The 14,914-nt window shown below is 44.8% G+C and overlaps 1 protein-coding gene across 9 annotated transcripts in view; it reads left to right on the top strand.

The window, feature by feature from the left end:
• Positions 1–14,914, top strand: part of exoc7 (exocyst complex component 7) — a 47,959-nt gene that overhangs the window by 25,218 nt on the left and 7,827 nt on the right. For 5 of the 9 annotated variants that reach the window (XM_063030668.1, XM_063030669.1, XM_063030671.1 and 2 more), the window contains 6 exons: positions 1,127–1,195; positions 6,342–6,487; positions 8,600–8,752; positions 10,602–10,700; positions 11,738–11,800; positions 13,307–13,373. In XM_063030668.1, the coding sequence (XP_062886738.1) occupies positions 1,127–1,195; positions 6,342–6,487; positions 8,600–8,752; positions 10,602–10,700; positions 11,738–11,800; positions 13,307–13,373 (597 nt within the window). The remainder of the gene's footprint in view (positions 1–1,126; positions 1,196–6,341; positions 6,488–8,599; positions 8,753–10,601; positions 10,701–11,737; positions 11,801–13,306; positions 13,374–14,914) is intronic. The other 4 variants (XM_063030670.1, XM_063030674.1, XM_063030676.1 and 1 more) reach the window with 1 other exon arrangement.

Below are 14,914 nucleotides of genomic sequence, written 5' to 3' on the forward strand. Positions count from 1 at the left end.
TGACAAGCTGAGAAGGAATATATCAAATGGAAAGGATTCTTGACCACAGTTAGCAGATAGGATTCAAAGCCTGGGCCAGATATGTCACTGGCGGTGATGAGAGTGTGTTCTAAAGTGGTGGAGTAGATTCCAGGGCAGGACAGATAAATTGTATGTAACCAGTAACAGGTAGAATTTCTAGATCCGTGGGAGGATTTGTAACACTTGACGGTGCAGCAGATTCTATAGCTAATTATTTCTGAATGCATCTGTTTTAGAAATAATAATAACCACTTTATTAATTGAACACTTTTCATACAGATGATGTAGTCCAAAGTGTGTTTCTTTGGGATAAAAATGTAAATATGAAAAGTAAAATAAAAAATAAAAATATGCAAATAAAAGACAGATGTTAGTTAAAAGCAAGGTTACGTAAATGGTTTTTGAGCGGGGGTTTAAAAGTGTTGACTGAGCTTTGCATCCTTCATAGTTTTAGGTATTGAATTCTACAGTTTAGGAGCATAGTTCAAAAAAGCTGACCTGCCAATTATCTTTTGAGTATGTTAGACTAAAATATCTAGTAAACTTTTAGCGACTTTGTAAGTTTGCATTTGTAGGGATTTGATGTATTAACAAATCTTGCATCTCTTCAAATGGATGCCTCATAACATCAGTGGTAGGCAGCTGTTATCAGTGAGATGAGTTTATATGGTGGATTTCCAATGGTCATTCATAATGGGAATTTGTTAAAGTGGGTGATAAGTTGTGTCTCTTGGCCCAGTTTTTGTTGCCTCCTGATCCACATCACCTTGGTAACTTAGGAAAATCAGGAAGATGTAAGTTATAATAGGGTTGCAGAGAGATTTGGATATCTTCCAGCTGCCTCCTTGATCTGAATTTGGGATCTCGGACCAAGCCTTGTACAAATTACATTCTGAATTTTCCTTAAAACGAAAAGTCCAAAATGAAACGCTACATAAAATTTGGATTAAAAGATTAATCAGTATCTTGTTGGATTGCACTCCTTCCTAAAGCCTGACGACTGATGGGAGGGTTTTCTTTGAGAATTTCCATATGTGCCCATAGTCCGTCCTTTCAGCAGCTCTGGATCAACTCCTTCTATTTCTGCTAATTAACGTCTGAGCAGGTCATGATCACGAGTTGCGAGTTAAACATCTCTCAGAGCCGCTGAATGAGAAGCATGGCACTCCCATGGGTAAGTTGCCTATTACTTTCAGAACAAAAAAAGCAAAGCTCCTTCGACTTTTTTTGTTTAACAATGTTTTAGTTTTAGCATGGAAATAACAGTTCAAGTTTTCAATTGCTGAATAATTTACCTGGCATCCATTTTTCTCTCATGCCAAGTCTTTGACCTCTTTTCATCTCCATATCCTTTCTTGGCTGCTCATCACCTCCATTTCCTGTTCCCTCTCCTCCAGCTCTCACTGAGTGGTGATTGAAGGGGTAGTAGAGTCTACTGAGGCTTGCAGGGTCCATTTCTTCCAGGGAAGGATGGTGAGGCTGCTATTCTATTGTTCGCTGGCTCTTCATTGCTGAATCTTTACGATGCGTGTTGGGCACCACTTCCATCTGAAAATGGACGAATGGTGTCTACTATATAGGCGCTAGGTAATAGTTCCCAAAATGTACAGCAGTTCTTTGTAATATAACAACATTGTCTCTTGTCTTTTGTTTTTGGCTTGTCATAGGAATTGAGATGTAGGTCAGAATCAGGTTTTTTATCGCTAACGTGTCATGAAATTTGTTTTGTGCAGTGTAATACATGAAAATCACTTAGTTACAACAAGAAATATATAAAAGTAAGTCATTCAAAAAGAGTGGTAGTGATCTTGTGTTCACGGTCTGTTCAGAAATCTGATGTATGGTGTTAGCTTTAAACTGTTTCCTTGTATTGAAGTTTACAAGCAAGATGATCGCTTAGATTTAACGAAAGCCAGATCCTGTTCAATGTCATTTAACAGAAAGTATTTGTGGCAAAGCACTATTCATGTTGTGCGACAGCTTCCCAGGTACAATCTGCAGTATACTGACTTCTGTAGTGCTGAGTGGGAACCGTTAAGTAAATCTGAACCAGCTCCTCGTGACAGGGCAAGAGCCTGACAGTCGCACTTCATGCTGCTGGTGTTCTTCGAGTGCGGGGAGCGTCCCCACTTGTACAATTGTAATGTAGGTGTAAATTACTCTGACGGTTGCTCTGGTATTTTGCCTCTGCGTCAGCTGTGGCTCCATTTCATCATTGCACGAGTCTGGAGATCGTGGGCTTGTCATACCCCAGGTGTGGGCTGACACAATCCTGTAGTACTAGGGGAGTTTTGGAAGTGTAATGCTAAGCCAAGGGCTCATGTTAAAGACCCAATAAAAAATTGTTTCTCTGGTCATTATCTCTTTTTGTGTGGGGATTAGCTACGCACGTATTTGCTGCTGCATGTCCTACTCTGTTTCATGTAAAATGTGACCATGTTTCATATTTGCTCTTATACTACTCTTTCAGCCCTCATCAGGTAGTCTTAGTCATACTTTATTGGTCCCGAGGGAAATTGGTTTTCGTTACAGTTGCACCATAAATAATTAAATAGTAATAAAACTATAAATAACTAAATAGTAATATGTAAATTATGCCAGTAAATTATGAAATAAGTCCAGGACCAGCCTATTGGCTCAGGGTGTCTGACCCTGCAAGGGAGGAGATGTAAAGTTTGATGGCCACAGGCAGGAATGACTTCCTATGACGCTCGGTGTGACTAGATAGTGAAGTTCAGTTACTTGGGGAGCATGATAACGTGATGTAGGGCTGACGATGGAATTGGGAGGAGGATTGGATTGCTAACAGCATGTTTGAGCATTTTTGAACAAGATACTCAAGAATAATTTAATTTCTATGGGTAAGAAACTCAGTGTTGTGGCGCTTCGTTCATTCCACACTAACATGTGGAAACAAATGTTGGACAAAGTCAATGCCAAGTGAGGGAGACTCGAAACTGCAGATAAGTAGTTTTTGAGAATGACGAAAATGTCATGGAAGGACAGATGAGGAAGTGTTGTGAAAAGCTGGAATAAGAAGAGATCTGATATCATCAGTCAGAAAACAGCAGCTGGAATTTCTGGGACTTACTGAGGAAAGGAAAGCTCAAACATCTCACAGTGATGGGAAAAATCGCTGTCATTGGCACATGACATTCATGAGTTACATCGAGCAATGGACAGGCAAAAGTTTTGAAGAGTTTGTTAGAACTTCTCAGATTAAAGACAGATGGAAGACCATCATACGATACGGCACATGGTGATGATTGTGACAGTGCACGGTGCGTGGCCGGGGTGGTGGTAGAGGCAGATACATTAGGAATCTCTTAGATGGGCACATGGATGATAGAAAAATAGAGGGCTACAGAGAAGGGAAGGGTTAGATTGAACTTAGAGTAGGTTAAAGGTTTAACACAACATCATGGGCTGAAATTGTACTGTGCTGTAGTGTTCCATTTTCTACGAGTATTAACCAAACCCCAACAGCCAGTACACAGAAAATGAAAACAGTTCAGCGTGCTTTGCTGCTGGATACACAAGATTGTTCATTTCATTACAATGATATTTGTCATTTAGAAAGAGCATACTCCCCAATCTGTGATTGAATCTGATGAAAGGGGAGTAATGAGTGAGAAGCTGTGCCTTGCGGTTGTACCACCTCAACATGATGTTAGTGGGACAATTACCACTTCCCCCTCTCTCAGTAAAGTGTAACACGCAGGCCGCACATGTGACTTCAGAAGTCAGAGGCGTCACCAAGAAGTAAATCTGTTGGATATCATCTCCTTCACCAGTGGCTGGTTACATGAGAAAACCTGGGGTGATGTGGTTTTGTTCGTTGAATGGTGACTAAGAGATGAGGTGAACTGTGTAGGGAGTGAGTGAAGTGCTTCCCTCAGTGCTGGTTTCACACATTCTAAATTATGTACTGACTTTGACAGAAATGTGTCAACAGATGCCTCGGGCACATGTGTGTAGAAGCTGGATCAGAATTGGCTTTATTATCGCAGACATTACAGTGTCAGGAGATTTGCTGTTTCACAGTGGCGGGACACTGCAGTACATAAACATGACAATGAGCAGATACATAAATAGTGCAGAGAGGAAAATGGTGAGGTAGTGTGCTTGAGTTCATAGATCATTCAGAAATCTGATGGTGGAGCAGAAGAAGCTGTTGCTAAAATGTTGAGTTTATGTCTTCAGGCTCTTGTACCTCCTCCCTAATGGTAATAATGAGAAGAGGGGACGTCCTTCGTGATGGATGCTGCCTTTTTGAGACCCCCCCTGTTTTCAGATGTCCATGATGCAGCTGGCTGAGTTTACAGCCCTCTGCAGCTTCTTTCAATGCTGTGCATTGGCATCTCCATATCGGACGGTGATGCAACCAGTCCGAATGTTCTCCACGGTATCACTGTAGAAATTTGCTAGTCTTTGGTTACGTACCAAATCTCCTCAAATTCCTAATGAGGTATATCCACTGGCGTTCTATTACTTTCATCCCTTTTTAATTCAAACAAATCAACCACAATTAACCAGCTTTCACTACAACTTGTTCTTTCAGTCTGTCTTGGTCTCCTGCCTAGCGTGGGCATTCCAATTTGCTTTCTTCACCCTCTTTAGCTTAAATCTTGCTTTCGCCCTTTCCTAGTGAAAGGTCTTCAGCAAGAAGTATTGACTTTTTTGTTTATGCAGTGATGCTGCCTGACCACATGGATATTACTAGCATTTACTGTTTTGATGTAGGTCTCCATTGATTCCTTTTCTTCCACAGACGCTGCTTGACCCCTGAGTTTCTTCAGTTTTTTTCTTACTGTTTTTATTCATGGTCCTTGTGGTTAAACCGCGATCGCTATTGGAAATGCACATATAGCAAGCTTGGCGTCCGTGGACGGGAATAAGCAGTCGACTTTTCATCATGAAGAGTCTCAGCCTGAGACATCGACTGTTTATTCCCCTCTACCTGACCTGCTGAATTCCTGCTATAGCTAGGGTGCCCAATACTTTTCCACAGTACTGTACTTGTCAACGAGGAGCAGAGAGCAAGTTTGTAAATCTGGCGGAAGCAAATGATTTGGGAATGGCGAGGGTAGAGTGCCGTGGGAGGGGTGTGGAACAAGTAGCAGAAAAGGAATGCCAGGGGCTGTGGAGACACATGTGCAGACACACCCAGCCCTGAGGCATCTGGCAAGGTCATTTGATTCCAAACAATTGATTTATTGATGATTACAGAATGTCTCTGTGGTGCTTCCTGCTCCCTCCCCTCTCCCTTCCCTTTTTCCTAACCCCGTTTCTGCCCCCTTCCCACTCTCAGTCCACAGTAGAGACCCATATCAGAATCGGGTTAATCATCATTCATGTAAGTCATGCAATTTGTTTTTCTCTGTGGCAGCAGTACAGTACAATGCATAAAATTACTGCAGCACTGTGCAAATGTCTTGGGCTCCCTCGCAATATATATGTGCCTATATTGTGTTAAATGTCATTTCTAAAATTAATATAATCTTGGGCATGGGCAAAAAGTTTGCTCGGTTAAAGTCAGTGGATTCTCTGTGCATAAAGAGCTTGGATCAGACACAGTGATTAAGCCTTCAAAATGTTTCCTGCCTGTGTTCTGTACTCTTTCCTTCTCTCCCTCGCCCTCTGATTCGGATTCATTTATTTATCACGAAAGCATCAGAACATGCAGTTTGCATTAAGAACCAAAGTACCTGAAGGATATTCTGGGGACAGCCCACGAGTGGGGCCAACATAACCTGCCCACAGCCGGAGGTAGCCCTCCTGGCTGCCCTTGTCTCCCAAGCCATTCCCAGCACCATCTCAGTCCCCCTCCCGAGTATCAGTAGGTGTTGTCTGTTGGTACATTGCCTTGGCATTCACCAGCCAATGGGGGTGATGTGATCTGTCACCGGGATGGGGGTAATGTGATCTGTCACCGGGATGGGGGTGATGTGATGTGTCACCGGGATGGAGATAATGGGATCTGTCACCGAAAGCTCAGGCAGGATGAATCAGAATCGGGTTTATTATCACTGACGTGTTGTGAAATTTGTTTTGCAGCAGCAATATGGTGTAATACATAAAAGTATGTTGCAATAAGAAATATAAGTAGTGCAAGAAGAGAGCAAAATACTGAGGTAGTGTTCATGGACCGTTCAGAAATCTGACGGCAGAGGGGAAGAAGCTGTTCCTAAAATGTTGAGTGTATATTTTTAGGCTCCTGTAGCTCCTCCCTGATGACTGTGTGAATGCTAAACTTGTATCGGGAATGTCTCTGCTTTTTTGTTTTCCCTGGATTCTTTACATTTTCCGGTTTATCTCAGGGAAGGATGACATAATGGACAGTGAAATTGATTCTTACATTCACTGTATCAGCGCGTTTGTGAAGTTGGCCCAGAGTGAGTACCAGTTACTGACGGAGATTATCCCAGAGCACCACCAGAAGAGAACTTTCGACTCCCTGATACAGGTGGGATCTCACTGCTCCTCGTTTTACTGCTCTCTCTCCATTACATCAAAGTTACTGTGCAAGTTGATAGTGTGGTTAAGAAGAGGGATAGCATGTTGCCCTTCATTGGTCAGGGGATTGAGTTTAAGAAACATCAGGTAATGTTGCAGCTCTATAAAACTGGTTAGAGCACACTTAGAATAGTGGGTTCAGATTTTGTTACTTTAAATACTTTATTGTCGCCAAACAATTGATACCAGAACCTCTTTGTAGGAAGATATATTGTTGCCTCTTTGGAAACTTTAGGGAGGGTACAGAGGAGATTTGCCAGGATGATAGCTGGATTAGAGAGAGAAAGATAAAAATTAACTTTATTTGACACATGTACGCTGAAACATACAGTGAATTGTTTGTATCAAATCTGCAAGTATTATGCTGAACAGTCTGTGAGTGCCACTATGCTTCTGTCGACAACATAGCACTCCCACAACTCACTAACCCTAACCGTACGTCTTTGGAATGCACGAGAAACCCAGAGGAAAACCTCGTGGTCATGGGAAGAACGTGCAAACTCCTTACAGACAGCAACAGGAATTGAACCCTGTTTGTGATAACTGGCGCTGTAAAGTGATTACGCTAACCACTATGCTGCCGTTCTGTCGACTGAGTTTCAGGCAGAGGTTGGACTGGCTAGAACATTGAGAGGTGATCTTATAGGGGTTTAGTTTCTTTCCCAGGACTGGTGAATCAAGAACTAGATGTCACGGGTTTAAGGTGAGAGGGGAGAGATTTAATAGGGATTTGAGTGGTAACTTTTTTTACACAAAGGGTGGTGTGTACGCCAGAGGATGGTGCATCTGTGGAATTCATGGCCACAGACAGCTGCTGAGTCCAAGTCATTGGATAGATTTAAAGCGGAGTTTGATATGTTCTGATTAGTAAGGATGTTGAAGGTTACAGGGAGAAGGCTAGAAAAGGTTGAGCAGGATAATAAATTGGCCATGATTGAATTTGGAGTAGACTCAACAGCCTGAATACCCACACCACCAGGTTGAGGAACAGTTCATACCCCGCAACCTTCAGCCCCTCGAACTAGTGGGGATCATTTCAATTAACTTCACTCACCGCATCACTGAACAGCTCACACAACCTATCCACTCTCCTTCAAAGACTCTTCATCTCGTGTTTTCCATATTTATTGTTTATTGTTTTTACATCTTTCTCTTTTGTATTTGCACAGCTGGTTGTCTTTTGCTGACTGGTTGTTTGACTGTCTTGTTGGGTGCGGTCTTTCATTGATTCTGTTACGGTTTTTGCATCTACAATGTATTCCTGCAAGAAAATGAATTATGGGGTTGTATATAGTGATGTGTGTGTGTGTGTGTGTGTATATGTGTATGTGATTTAACCCGCCCCCCCACCCAACCTTTTAAATCTACTCCTCAGCCTTTTTTTCCAGTCCTGCTGAAGGCTCTCGGCCCAAAACGGCGACTGTACTTTTTCCATAGATGCTGCCTGACCTGTTGAGTTCCTCTAGCATTTTGTGTGTGTTGCTCGGATTTCCAGCATCTGCAGATTTTCTCTGGTTTTTGGAAAGGTGTAGAAAGTTCTGGGCCAAACACTGGCCGATGGACTGATCTGGATGGGGTATCTGGTTTTTGGAGAGGTGTGAGAGTTCTGGGCCAAACACTGGCCGATGGACTGATCTGGATGGGGTATCTGGTTTTTGGAGAGGTGTGAGAGTTCTGGGCCAAACACTGGCCGATGGACTGATCTGGATGGGGTATCTGGTTTTTGGAGAGGTGTGAGAGTTCTGGGCCAAACACTGGCCGATGGACTGATCTGGATGGGGATCTGGTTTTTGGAAAGGTGTGAGAGTTCTGGGCCAAACACTGACCAATGGACTAATCTGGATGGGGTATCTGGTTGGTAGGGAGCAGCTGGGCCAAAGAGCCGGTCTCCATGTTATATAAACTCTGTCTCCAGGTGATGGTTCTGTGAAATTATTAAAAGTGCTGGCTGTAGTCCTGTCAATAGTATTTCTGGTGAACCTGTTAGTGTTTAAGGGAAGGATGGAGATCTTCCTGCTGGGTATCGGAGCCTCTGACTGAATTCACTTCATTCCTATTACAGGAAGCTTTGGACTCCCTTATGGTAGAAGGAGACAACATCGTGTCCACGGCACGCCGAGCTATCATGCGGCATGATTACTCTGCGGTCCTAAACATATTCCCCATCCTTAAGCACCTCAAGCTGATGAAACAGGAGTTCGATCAGGTGCTTCAGGTGAGGGCAGCAATGGCATCTAACATACTGGGTGGGGGGGCAGCAATGGCATCTAACGTACTGGTTTGGGGGGGCAGCAATGGCATCTAACATACTGGGTGGGGGGGCAGCAATGGCATCTAACATACTGGGTGGGGGGCAGCAATGGCATCTAACGTACTGGTTTGGGGGGGCAGCAATGGCATCTAACCTACTGGGTGGGGGGGCAGCAATGGCATCTAACGTACTGGTTTGGGGGGGCAGCAATGGCATCTAACCTACTGGGTGGGGGGGCAGCAATGGCATCTAACGTACTGGTTTGGGGGGGCAGCAATGGCATCTAACATACTGGTTTAGGGGGGCAGCAATGGCATCTAACATACTGGTTTGGGTGGGGGGGCAGCAATGGCATCTAACATACTGGTTTGGGTGGGGGGGCAGCAATGGCATCTAACGTACTGGGTGGGGGGGGGCAGTCCTGACGAAGGGTCTCGGCCTGAAACGTCGACTGTACCTCTTCCTAGAGATGCTGCCTGGCCTGCTGCGTTCACCAGCAACTTTGATGTGTGTTGCTGGCATCTAACCTGCTGGCTGGATGGGGCCTGAAAGCACTATCTCCCTGTACGTGTACAATGCAACTGAGAGGCTAAGCTGCCACCTGGCCCTGGCTGAGGTTTAGTGCACAGCAGGAAGAGGTGGTGCTGCTGGTGTGTGTAACCAGCCAATATACATCTGTGCACCTAAGGAAAGTGATGGTTGTAGCGAGAAGAGGGCATGTCCTGGATGATAAGGGTCTTCCATGATGGACATACCTTCTTGAAGCATTGCCTTTTGAAGATGTCCTCGATGGTGAGGAAGCTGGCGCCCATGATGGAGCCGGCTGTGTTTACAGCTTTTTCTGACCCTGTACCGTGGCCCCTCCACACCAGACAGCGATACAACCAGTCAGAATGCTCTCCACAGTACACCTGTAGAAAGTTGTAAAATTAGTCATCTTCATCATGAGTACTAACCTCTGTGGTATCCAAGACATCTTCAAGAAGCGGTTCCTCAAGAAGGCAGCGTCCATCTTTAAGAACCCCCACCACCCAGGACATGACTTGTTCTCATTGTTACCCTCGGGAAGGAGGTACAGAAGCCTGAAGGCACACACTCAGCAATTCAGGACAACTTCTTCCTAGCAACTCACATCAAAGTTGCTGGTGAACGCAGCAGGCCAGGCAGCATCTCTAGGAAGAGGTACAGTCGACGTTTCAGGCTGAGACCCTTCGTCAGGACTAACTGAAAGAAGAGCTAGTAAGAGATTTGAAAGTGGGAGGGGGAGGGGGAGATCCAAAATAATAGGAGAAGACAGGAGGGGGAGGGATGGAGCCAAGAGCTGGACAGGTGATTGGCAAAAGGGATACGAGAGGATCATGGGACAGGAGGCCCAGGGAGAAGGAAAGGGGTGGGGGGGGGGAATCCAGAGGATGGGCAAGGGGTATAGTCAGAGGGCAGAGGGAGAAAAAGGAGAGAGCGAGAAAGCCTCTGGGTTTTCTTAAATTCATTTTTTCTCTATATTTATCATGTATTTCATGCCTTAAAGTTAACAATTTCAGGACATGCCGGTGATATTAAAACCTGATTCTGATTTGCAAGAGTCTTTGGTGATGTACCACATCTCCTCAAACTCCTAATGAAGTTGGCCAGCTGCTGTTCCTCCTTTGTAACTGCATCAATATATTGGGCCCAGGATTGATCTTCAGAGATGCTGACACGCAGGAACTTCAGGCAGCTCGCTCTCTTCACTGTTGATCCCTCGATGAGGAATGGTGTGTGTTCGAGACCAATGTGTTCAGCTAATCACCTCTGTCGTGCTTGCTTTGTGTAGGGCACAGCTGCCAGCACAAAGAATAAATTGCCGGTGCTGATCACTTCCATGGAAACCACGGGTGCCAAAGCGCTGGAAGAGTTTGCAGATAGCATTAAGGTAATGTATGAGTCTGTAATGACTTATTGAATATTGAAAGGCCTAAATACTGGATGTGGAGACCATATTTCTTATAATGGGGGAGTCTAAGGCCAGTGGGCACAGCCTTGGAGTAGAAGGATGTACCTTTAGAACAGATGAAGAGGAATTTCTTTAGCCAGACAGTGGTGAATTTGTGGAAATCATTGCCATAGACAACTGTGGAGGCCAAGTCGTTGGGTATATTTAAAGTGGAGTTTAATAGATGCTTGTTTATGAGGGGTGTCAAAGGATACTGGAAGAAGGCAGGGGAACGAGTTTGAGAGGGATAATGAATCTGCCATGAGCAGACTTGATGGCCCAATTCTGCTCCTATGTCTTGCGGTCTTTTCCTTGAGTTTGAAGTAATCTGTTTTTAGCTGTATGTAGTAAACGGTATCCCTTAAAACATTGTCCATTAGCTAAAGATTGTATAATTATATAGTTCAGCTTTGAAGTGCCCATGGCCTTGTGCTGATCTTCTAACCTGTGCCCAAAATCATTCTAACCTTTCGCTCCCACACACAGTCTTGCATTTTTCTGTCGTCCATGTGCCTGTGTGAAAGTCCCTTAGTATCCCTAATGTATCTGGCTCTAACACCACCACTGGCAGTGTGTTCCACGCACCCGTGTGTTAAAAAATACCACCTCTGACATTTTCTCTCCTCCATACTTGCCTCCATTCACCTTAAAGTTATGCCCCCATGTATTAGCTGTTTCCACTCTGAGGAAACGTCTGTGGCTGTCCCCTCAATCTGTCTCTTATCTTGATACCTCCATCAAGTCTCCACTCATCCAAGAGAAAAACCCGAGCTCATTCAACCTATCCTCATAAGATCTGCTCTCCAATCCAGGCAGCATCCTGCACCCTCTCTTAAAACTACCACGTTGTTCCAATAATGAGATAAGCAGCATTGAACATGATATTCAAGGCTGACTTCTAAATAATAGATCTCTGTCCTTTGAGGGAATGTTTCTGTTGCAAATGGACATTTGTTTTGATTGGTTTTTTTTCACAGAATGACCCGGACAAGGAGTACAACATGCCCAAAGACGGAACTGTCCATGAACTGACCAGTAATGTACGTTGATATGGCGCCAGCACCGTTATTTAGTCCTATAGCATTTTGTGTGTTTTGAGTTGGTCTCCACTGCATGGTAAACACTGTGGCTTTGAGCAGGAGTAGGGAGAGGAATATCATGCACAGATGCCTTCCTTGCCCAACTGAGAAATTGTGTAATGGAGATGCACCTTTACCACAGGAGGCGCAAGGCACTCCTTCCCTCTGCTAGCCTGCAGTTCACCCTTAGGCAAGGTGTAGCACCTGATTATCCCCCCAGTCGGGGTCACGTGAAGCCACGGGAGCAGGTGGTGGATGGTCGTACGAGCAGCCGGTGCACATCACAGCTCCTGGTTATGTGACCACTGACACCAGGCAGACAATCTCTGAAGAGTATTGATAATGTCTGGGCCCACCTGTCTTGGGCGATCACAGTCTTTCCATGACCATGATTGTTCTTGGCAAATTTTACAGAAGTGGTTTGCCGTTGTCGTCTTCTGGGCAGTGACTTTACATGGTCATGTGACATGGCAACATAGTGCAGATGATGGGCCAGTCTTAGCCCAGCTTCATGGTGGCACTGGGAATGTGGGAACACTACTGATGTATCCTGGGTAGAGGGGGAGGCAAACATTTGATCTTACCAACAACCGGTGCCTGCTGCACAACGTCGATTGACTGTGGAGCAGCATAGCACTGCTCAAATCCTTCAGCCCAAGATGCTTTACCTGTATTGGTGCCCAACTATCCTTCTCCCGTTTATCATCCATAATCCTTCATTCCCTCATATTCATGTGTCTATCTGAAAAGCCTCTCAAGCTCCACAGAACTGCCTGGTGCCAACACTGCCCTTGGTAAGCCATTCCAGGTATCCATCACTCTGCATAGGCAAACAATTACTTACCTCCGTTTTTTCCATTCCCCATTTTCGGCTCCCTTCTCTTATCACCTGCCCATCACCTCTTTCTGGTCCCCTTCATCTTTCCCTCTCTCACATGGTCACTGTCCTCTCCCATCAGATCGGCTCTTCACCTCTTCCACTTGTCACCACCCAGCTTCTTTCTTCATCCCTCCTCCACTTCCTCATGTAGTCTCATCTATCACTTACTCCTTCCCCTCCCCTCCTCCCACCTTCTTACTCTGAATTCATCCTGCTTTCCTGTCCAGTACTGATGTAGGGTCTCAGCCTGAAACGTTCACTGTTTATTCCCTTCCGTAGATGCTGCCTGACTTGCCGAGTTCCTCCACCATTTTGTGTGTGATGTGCTCTTCACATCGTCTTTAAACCCGAGCCCCTCCCTAACCTTAAAGGCATGTGTCCTCTGGTATTGATATTTCTATCCTGATAACTTGCTCATCCTCAGAAGTGGGTGGAGAGGGGTCATTGACTGACGACCTGGATCTTTGGTTGGGTTATTGTGGTGTGGGGAACGGTTAGGGAAATCGCTGGGATGGAAGAGAGTAAAAAAAATGTTATATTTGCTACATGAAACTGCAAGATCACTGAATTTTTTTCTTAATCTTCAGGCCATATTGTTCCTTCAGCAACTGTTGTACTTCCAGGAGACGGCCAGTGCCATGTTAGCATCTCAGGGTAAATATGCTCACAGGTGTACAAAGAAGCAAGCCTAGCTGGGGGTTGGCGGACAATGTACGGGAGGGAGGAACGGGGCTTGTTTCGCTGTTGTTGCTCTGTTGTGTTCTGTGTTAATCTGCCGAGCTTCGTGGAGATGCTGTGTTGACATCAGAATGTGTGGTGACCCCTGTGGGCTGCCCCCAGCATATGCTTGGACTGTGTTGGCTGGTAATGCAATTACACGCGTGTTTTGATGTACACATGGTAAATAAATCAAAATCTGGGATTAGTTATACCCTGTGCTTGATGTGAATTGTTTAACACTTCTGTCCAAAGGTGCTCCAAAGTGACTACTGGAGGTCACTGACAACTCAATGTGGTAGAGGCTAGTTAGCCTCACCGTTTCAAAGTCAATGTTGAGTTTATTTATGAGAGGCATAGATAGAGCAGACTGCCAGTATCTTTTTCCCCAAGATTGATATGTCTACTCCTGTACCAGAGGGCATGCATTTAACATGAGAATAGGTAACCTCAAAGGAGATGTGAGGGGCACAGTGGTGAGTGCCTGGGGGGGTAGCAGAGACAGAAACGTTAGAATGTCAGGACGATGCAAGGATAGGGACCTTGTGTAGATTAGTTTGATTAGCCATTTGATGGCTAATTGAATTGGTTTGGCGTGATGTTGTGGACTGAAGGCCTGTCCCTGTGCTGGACTGTTCTGTGTTCTCAGTATGAGTGTGCACAGGCACTGTGAGAAACTTACGCAGCAGCGTTCACAAGAAAAATGTAAATTAAACATTAACACAAGTTTTGTAAGGGGGAGTATTATTAGAACAAAGAGTAGTCCATGTGGTCGTGCTGGTTAGTTCAAGAACCAAGTGGTTGAAGGGAAGCAGAGATGGATAAAGATTGAGCTTTTTGTCACATGTACATCAAAACATACAGTGAAATGCATCACTTGTGTCAATGACCAACGTAACCCATGGATGTGTTGGGGCACCACCCCTCAGGCAGCAACATAACATGCCCACAACTAACCCCGACCCATACGTCTTTGGGTTGTGGGAGGAAACCAGTACACCCAGAGGAAACGCACACAGCCACGGGGAGAACGTACAGACTCCTTCCAGACAGTGGTAGAATTGAACCCCAATCACTGGCATGCTGTCATTGAACCTGGGGGTGTGGGACTTCAGGCTTCTGGACCTCCTTCCAGGTGGTAGCTGAGAGAAGATGGCAAAGCTTGGATGACGGGCATCATTGATGTTTGATGTTGCCTCCTGGAGGCAGTGTTGCCATGGGATTGCTAGAGGAGGTCCCACACTTGAAGATTTACCTGTCTGTTAACGGAGAGATTTCTGTCAGTGTATTTGTGTAAAAAGTATGTAGTGTGGAGATCTTTTAAAAATGAGGGGCCTTTCAAAACTGCTCATACGGAGCCAATGAGTTCAACTGTTGTTAATTCCTGTCTTGATTGAGTGTTTGTGTTTATTATAGAAACATTTTCTCACATTGCCTTTCATGAATTTGTTTTATCTTTCTGTGATATTGCATCTATT

This window comes from Mobula hypostoma, chromosome 22 (genome assembly GCF_963921235.1).
Source record: "Mobula hypostoma chromosome 22, sMobHyp1.1, whole genome shotgun sequence".
Lineage (NCBI taxonomy): Eukaryota > Metazoa > Chordata > Chondrichthyes > Myliobatiformes > Myliobatidae > Mobula > Mobula hypostoma.